An 8,717-nucleotide genomic window follows, 5' to 3' on the forward strand; every position below is an offset into this window, starting at 1 on the left:
GTTTTAGCGAGACTAACGAACAGCAATTCATTTTTATATATGTATATAGATTACACTTGATGCAGAAAAAAGTCGTGCTAAAAATATTGACATTTCTTATTTGAAAATAAGTAGGAATTGCTATTTCTGTGGCAATTTTGGTTTTATCTCTGATGATAATCTAATGATATTAGAGGAGTAGTATTATCTCGAATAATCGTTTAAGTGTTTAATATTATCATTATTATTTTTCATTATTTCTCAGGTGTTTATAATAATTGAATCTGAAGTCAATATAAAGTCAGGAATAATGATAAATTACGTATCACAAACATGAAAACATTGACTCACCTTACCCCCACCTCCTCTCACAGCCTTAATCATTATAGGAAAACCTATTCTTAGTGCTTCTGCCTTCAATTTTTCAATACTTTGGTCTTCCCCATGATAGCCTTTCACTATAGGCACTCCTGCGTTTGACATGATCGCCTTTGAAGTACTAAGATAAAATTACATTAAATTAAAAAAAAAACACCACATAAATAAAAACGCAATTCAAACGGATTTTTTTTACTAAATCCTTTTTTGTATTTTCACTATTATTTTGGTATGTGACCAATACTATTAATTTTGTTATTTTTAAAAGTGATAACCCTCACTTCTGGGATTAATAATCATACAGATTAAATTTGTAACCAAAATTTATGAACGATGCGTGCCTAAAACCCGCGACCTTTTGGGTTCCGTCCGAACGCTCTTTCCTACTGAGCCAACCGTTTGAGTAGCGCATGGGTCGTAAATTTTGGAATATCTTGTTCAACTCTCAGGTTGTGGCTATATCTACAGGATTTACTTTACAGTTGATAAGCTGCTCAACCCCAACCTCGTAGGGTTGGCTCAGTTGGAAAGAGCGCTCGGATGGAACCCTAGAGGTCGCCGGTTTGAGTACCGCATCGTTCATAAATCAAGTCAAATCAAACCAAAAATATTTTATTTCGTAAGTAAATTGCATAACACTTGAAAAATGTCATTTTTTCATACAGCTTGTTTGGAAGTATTTTCAGATTTCTTTTCTTTTCTGAACGAGCAAGACAATCTAAGGTTGCTCTTTTCAAAACAGAATGGTATTCAAGTTCTTATTATTAATTAAATTTATAAATAATTTAAATTACAATATATGCAAAGTGATGCAACAAAAATACTCAAACATCAATTACTAAATGCATTACTCATAAATTTTGGTTACAAATTTATTTATACAACACTGTTAATTGAATTTGTAATAGGGTCTTATTTCATTCTATTAAATATGTAATCGAATACTGAACGCTTATACCTTTTTATGCCCATATCCCTAATAGCAGACGTAGGTGGTCCTATAAAAATTACACCCTCATTTGCACACCTTTCACAAAACTCAACATTTTCTGATAAAAATCCATAGCCTGGATGTATTGCCTGACTTTGAGATTTTTTGGCAACTTGTAATATCTTTTCCCCATTTAAATAGCTCTGTGCTGAAGCTGCAGGCCCAATATGATAAGCTTCATCTGCCTAAAATAAAAAACATAAAAATATTATAAAATTTAATTAGTATAATTTATTTATTTATTTGTCAAGTCGTAATGAGTCCTATAAACTGGGTTCAGAGTTGAACTATTGTGTTTGCCACTCATACTTATAGGCTATAGCTCGAGATCAAGCCCTGCCGCATATTCGAAGCAGTATCTTCTTGACACATTATAGTATATTATAAAATAAAAACAAGCACAAGATATCCCAACATTTTATTTCAATATGTCCCTCTAAATTATTTTTATCAGAGAAAGGCTAGACCACATGATGCCCTGCGCACTACAATGCTGTGACAGGAATCTTCAATACAAAATTCTGGTGACAACAATGGTCTCATTAGCCCAGTTATTTCACTAGCCACGGCTGCCTTCAAACCAAAGCACAATAATGCTTGCAGTACTGCTTCATGACAGAAAAGGCATTGTGGTACCCATTTAGCCCGCATCTTCTGCAAAGATCTCGCCACCATAGACCAATTGAAACCTTTCTTTCAATATATAATTAACCAAACATTCCTGCATTAGAATGCATTGAAGTAAAATATATTCACAGGAGGAAGGCACATACCAATAAGTCTAAAGCTGTAAAACTTACATATGACCCCAGTTAACACAAACATATACATGTCTTTTTTTTTATGGAATAGGAGGACAAACGAGCGTACCGGTGTTAAGTGATCACCGCCGCCCACATTCTCTTGCAACACCAGAGGAATCACAAGAGTGTTGCTGGCCTTTAAGGAAGGTGAACGCGCTTTTTAAAGGTACCCATGTCATATCATCCCGGAAACACCGCACAAGGAAGCTCATCCCACAGCTTTGTAGTACATAGAAGAAAGCTCCTTGAAAACCGCACTGTGTAGGACCGCCACACATCCAGATGGTGGGGATGATATCCTAATTTGTGGCGTGTCATGCGAAGGTGGAATATGTCTATATGTGTCTAATTATAATATGATGACTGATGTAAGAGTTAAAAAAAAGTTATATTCACTGGTATATCATATAAAGTGATATGTATTGAGTAACATATTATGTATACAGGTTTTCAATAAAAACTTATATTGGATAAGGGCAACACAAGAGAGATCAATGTGTAGATGTTTGGGGGAGAGCTTTGTCCACTAGTGGACATCTTCCTCCTGATATTATTATATATGGAGAAATTTAGATCTTACCATTTCAACATGCATTGCATGTTTGTCAGCATCAGAATAGACAGAGACTGTTCTTATACCAAGCTTTTTTGCAGTTCTAATGACTCTACATGCTATTTCTCCGCGGTTTGCAATGAGTACTTTAGCTATTTTTCTCCTTTGTACATCTTTGATAGTCTGTGTGTGATTATATCTAAATCCATTTTGTAGATGAAGATTTTGCCTGTAACAATATGGATATCATGAAAATAGTCGTAATTATTTTATAGTCTTAATATAGTTAATTATCCTGTAAGTTACATTGATAAGTTAATATCAAATGAACTCTTTGGTATTCACCAACACTGATGTTGAGGTACTGTATGTGTCAATCATTCAGAATAAACTAATTTATTTTTTTATTCTGAATAGAAGTGTCTGTCGGTAGACCCAATAAGTAAATATAATATTCTAAATTGATTTTGGAATACAATTAGGGACAATTCCCTTTGTGAATGTGGTCTAGATGAGGGAAATGTGGATCATTTATTCTAATATTGCCCTTTAATGCAACCTTCTTTGTGCAACCTTATACATCCTTACTTATACCTCCTGAAGTTCCCCGCCCAACTTCCTTTAAATGTCTCCTCTCCCTAATTTTCACTCTATTTGTAAATATTTTGTGTAAATATATTAAAAAGAATTCAAATTCAAATATTTTTATTCAAAATAGTATTTAAAATCACTTATTGAACGTCAAAAACTACCACCCATTCAAAAGAGACTGCCTCAGACCTGAGAAGAATGGGCGCAAGAAACTCAGCGGGCTTTTTTTTTAATATAAAATATGGATTACAATGAAATATCGTACAATAAACATTTATAATTAAAGAGCCTGAGGGTGTTCGCTTTATTCCCAGTCCGTGGTGTCATTAAGAAAATCATTTATGCTATAATAACCTTTCCCACACAAACGTTTTTTAACAATTCTTTTAAATTTCGTAACACATTTGTTTTGTACATTTTCTGGGATCATATTATAGAAGCATATACATCACCCAACAAAAATAAGGTTAATTTGTAAATATCATTAAATAAGAAAATAAAACTTGTTTCAATCTTTAGCACCAATCACTACCAATCAAATAAGAATACAAAAACTCTCTAAGCTTGGTGGTCTACTTTAACGTGACATTGGCAAACTTGTGGTATACCTTCCACAGGAGCCATAGTAGAAAGAATAGAATAGAATAGACCCAATAAGTAAATATAATATTCTAAATTGATTTTGGAATGCAATAAACTACCTAATATTTATAGTGTATAGTACAATATTTATACTATAACTGGTCCCCTCACACCTAACCCATAATAATATGGCAGATATAAATCTGCCAAACATTGACATCATAATATCGGTGAATAAATTTTAGTCAAGTCAAGTCAAATAAACTTTATTCAATTAGGCTTAAACTAAGCGGTTTTGAATCATCACTATAAATATTTCTTATAAATGAAGCAAAGAAGTTCTTGCCACTTAATCACATTAAAGCTTAACTTTTCCAGAGTGGTGGTGCATGGAGATATGTTTGACGTTTGACTTTAATTTTCGTCATGAAGCCGCCTAGATTTTGGGTACAACAACGAAGCATATTTCTGCCGTGAAGCAGTAATGTGTAAGCATTACTATGTTTCGGTCTGAAGGGTGCCATAGCTAGCGAAGTTACTGGGCAAATGAGACTTATGTCTCAAGGTGATGACCGCAGTTGTAGTGCCACTCAGAATTTTTGGGGTTTTTGGTTTTGCAGCAAGAATCCTGAGTGGCACTGCATTGGAATGGGCAGGGCGTATCGAATACCATCAGCTGACCATCCTGCTCGTCTCATCCCTTATTTTCATTAAAAAAAAAATATATGTATAATATATAACTAAAAATATGAATTTTTTATGTGGCTTTAAAACAATTTTAACTTTTGTTTCGCCCCATTTCATCAGTCCAATGAGAGGGCATAACCTCATGTGAAGCCATTAAGATAATTATTGTCTGTATTATTTCATTTTTAGAATATTTCATAACACATTTCAAATATATGTTATAATGCTATCAAATATAGTTAACTGTACTGAGTACGTATTTTTGTGTAACTTTTAACACAAAGTTAACAATTACAATTGATTGGGAACAAGATAATATACTTACCAATTTTTTACCAATCTATTCAAATACATGTTTTTCAGAACAACAAAACGTGTTTCGCAACAAAAATTCTTCAACTCGCTATCTTTTAATCGTTATAAGAGAAGAATAATAGCGCTTAGTCCGTTTCAATACATAATGAATGTGCTGATAACACATTCTGAATTGTAAATAAGAATTTGAATAATAATTATCTTGTATTTCATACATCATTATCATTATCAGTAAACCTAAAACTTACAAGTACAAAGTACATTTGTACTTTACTTTAGCTAGTAATAACAATATTATGTTTAATATTGTTTGACAATTGACATTACTGACAAATGATAAACAATGTACAGTAACAACTGAAAACCAAGTTGACGTCTGCCACCTAAATATTGAAATATTGGTAGCCCGTCACTGGCTAAGCTGCCACAAAGCGCGTGGCGCTCATGCCCGTCTTAAGACGCCGCGCGTTACCGACGCCAATTTCAACGGGCTCGTGTTACAATAAAATTTATTGCTTTTGAAGTGTTTCGGCTTGTTTATAAAAACGAACGTCAATGCTTTTGTTATAAAACAAACTAGCGCTTTGTTAGATTACATAAACAATAGATACTGTGTATATTTAACGAAAAAATATCTGCTACCGTTGCGTGCCAAGCAGACGTACGACGTCCGGTTTGGCACTCAAAGGTAGTTTTGATAGCAGACGTCAGACGTCTGATTGCCTCGCGGGTTAGTAAAGCAATGATAACTTGATCACAGAGCTGCGGAGCAATATAAATTAGCCTGGAGAGCGCGATTTTATTTGTTTATTTTCTAGGTTGTTGCACTCTTTGATCAAATAATACACCTAGGATTGCGATAGAAGGAGACGACATGCGGCAATCAACTTCAATTCTAATGAATATGTAGCCGTTTTTTATTCTAGTCAGGTATTGCTTGCCACTTTAATATCGATAAATAAAAAAGTGTGAATTTTTTTATGGAATAGGAGGACAAACGAGCGTACGGGTCACCTGGTGTTAAGTGATCACCGCCGCCCACATTGTCTTGCAACACCAGAGGAATCAAAAGAGCGTTGCCGGCCTTTAAGGAAGGTGTACACGCTTTTTTTGAAGGTACCCATGTCGTATCGTCCCGGAAACACCGCACAAGGAAGCTCATTCCACAGCTTTGTAGTACGTGGAAGAAGGCTCCTTGAAAACCGCACTGTGGAGGACCGCCACACATCCAGATGGTGGGGATGATATCCTAACTTGTGGCGTGTCGTGCGAAGGTGGAATTCGGCGGTAGGAATCAGGTTAAACAGCTCTTCGGAACACTCCCCGTGATAAATGCGGTAGAAGATACGCAATGAAGCGACGTCTCTACGCAACGCTAAGTGATCCAGCCGTTCACAGAGCACTGGGTCCCCGACAATAATTCGAGCTGCTCTGCGTTGCACGCGGTTCAATGGATCGAGCTGATACTGGGGTGCGCCAGACCAGAGATGACAGCAATACTCCATGTGTGGCCGGACCTGCGCTTTGTAGAGCGCTAGAATGTGGGCCGGCTTGAAGTATTACCGTGCTCTATTGATGACGCCCAGCTTCTTCGAAGCCAATTTGGCTTTGCCCTCCAGATGGCCACGGAATATTCCGATACTAGGCGCGGCTTTAAGGGAAGTGTTATCGAAGAGCGGTGATACGACAAATGGGATTTTTTTAGTGGTAGACGCGCAAACTTGAGTCTTCTGGGGGTTAAATTGGACAAGGTTCAATTTACCCCATTGCGGGACCTTCTCGAGAGAGGACTCGATAGTCTTCTATTCACACACTTCTATCACAAGTTTCTCCCGGCACTGGTCGACGTTTTCCCGAGAGAAACCTGCATAGCCCGTGTATACGGCATCACCAGTGCTGTCGTCTGCATAGCAATGTATGTTGGAGGTGTCCAACATATCATTGATATGCAGAAGAAACAGCGTGGGAGATAGCACACAGCCTTGGGGCACTCCAGCGTTCACGGGCATAGGATTCGAGCAAAAACCGTCAAAAACGACTTGTATGCTGCGCCCAGTGAGGAAGCTGGAGGTCACTTACATAAGCTCTCAGGAAGCCTAAATGATGGAAGTTTTCTTACTTCAGGCTAACTGCCAGGCCTACCCCTAGCTTTCAATAGCCGCCGCCCATCTATGTGTTAGGTATACCAGATGATCACCTGCCGACCGTCCATGGCGAAAGCCGTACTGTCGGTCGTTGATCAACTGGTGACCCTCCAGGTATACTAAAAGCTGGCGGCTTATTATGCTCTCCATGATTTTGGAGAGCAGGGAGGGAGGTAATGGCAATAGGCCTGTAGTTTGCCGGATCCGAACTGTCTCCTTTTTTTGGATCGGATGGACAAGAGCTGACATCCATGAGTCAGGGACTACGCCTTTTGAATAAGAGTGCCGGAATAAACGCGTTAGCACCGGCGTCAAGTCAGGGGCACAAGTTCTAAGCACGATTGGAGAAATGCCATCCAGCCCACTCGCCTTCCTGCCTTCCAACGAAAACAGAGCTTACCTAACAGTTTTCTGTCTGAACTGTACTTCAGACATAGAGCTCTGAAACCGCGGGATGGTCAGCGGTGTTTTTCTGTTGGCGTCAAGAGTCGAGTCGAGAAAAGAGCGCACAGGAGATCGGTTTTCGTCTCAAGGTGGTGGTGGACGGCGTTTAAGTTGGAGTGAATTCCCCTGATATTACAAAAGTCCACATTAAGCGTGGAGTGGGGTGCCATAGTGTTGGTGCCCTGTTTGTCCTGTGACATACGTGGTACTGTGCCCTCCCCAGAATACGACGGGCAGCCCGAGCGCGAATGCTCGGGGTAATTTCTCTTTAAATACCGCTCTCATATTTTGTTGGAGGAAGGGGGGGGGGGAATGGCCTCCGGTCCTCAACACTTACCTATGCGAAACATAGCGGCACTAGGCCGATACTTTACGCCGGTATTCTGTGCGAGTGTGGTAAGTAACCCGGACGAGTCTGGCCCGATAGTGCTGACGTCAAGAGACGGTAGCGTGACTCTCCCACTTTCAATAAGCCCGTAGTCGCCTCTTACGACACCCTTGGGCCTGGGACTACCCTATTCTTTTTACGCCCCGAGGAAGCAAATAATATAATAATATGAATATAAGAAATAATGAAACATGCTGTTGGGTTAAATTAATGTAGCTCTTGTATCCAGAAACCTTATTCACTATCTTCAAAAAATCATTCAAAATCTTCAATATAAGAAATTCAAAAAATCTGCCGATACATTTTTGCATGAAGTATATTATCATTGTTTGTAATACTAAAATTGAATGTATGGATTATAGAGAATTATTGATAACCTAACAGAACATTCCGACTGCTCGCCGCGAGCTGAAACTGCAGTTGAATAACAAATAAAATAGTTTTATAATTAATTATAACGTTTATTCAACGCTTAATAAGGTTGTAAACGTTTTTTTAGTTAACTAACTTTGAGACGCTGTGAAGAGATTGTTGATTGTTACAGAATAATATTCTTAAGTATCTTTTTTCGAGGTGTGTTATCAATAATGACTGAACCAATTTTGATGATACTTTCCGATGAAATGTGAACTGAACTGTAATATAAAAAAACATTGCGTGTGTACAAAGTACACATGTCAGAAGTGAAACCTGCATGGTGCATGAACCTCTATACTGTATGTGAATTCCTGGTAGGTGTTGCTAGGATGACACATGATTTCAACAGCTATGAAATACATTCCTACCACCACTAATATATGTATATAATAATATGTTCTCCTAGTGTCTATGTAGTAATACGTCGTGCGCTAGGAGTCAGAAT

At 37.8% G+C, this 8,717-nt stretch overlaps 1 protein-coding gene across 1 annotated transcript in view; it reads right to left on the minus strand.

Moving 5' to 3' along the window:
* LOC126971200 (methylcrotonoyl-CoA carboxylase subunit alpha, mitochondrial) overlaps nt 1-5,091 on the minus strand; it is a 28,623-nt gene extending 23,532 nt beyond the window's left edge. Inside the window, exons 1-4 of the mRNA XM_050817369.1 lie at nt 4,890-5,091; nt 2,732-2,933; nt 1,316-1,533; nt 331-478 (exon numbers count right to left, since the gene is read on the minus strand). Coding sequence (XP_050673326.1) covers nt 331-478; nt 1,316-1,533; nt 2,732-2,933; nt 4,890-4,918 — 597 coding nt within the window. The 5' untranslated portion in view covers nt 4,919-5,091. The remainder of the gene's footprint in view (nt 1-330; nt 479-1,315; nt 1,534-2,731; nt 2,934-4,889) is intronic.
* Nucleotides 5,092-8,717: the final 3,626 nt, after the last annotated feature.

The sequence above is a fragment of the Leptidea sinapis genome, chromosome 23, assembly GCF_905404315.1.
Source record: "Leptidea sinapis chromosome 23, ilLepSina1.1, whole genome shotgun sequence".
In the NCBI taxonomy this organism is placed as follows: domain Eukaryota; kingdom Metazoa; phylum Arthropoda; class Insecta; order Lepidoptera; family Pieridae; genus Leptidea; species Leptidea sinapis.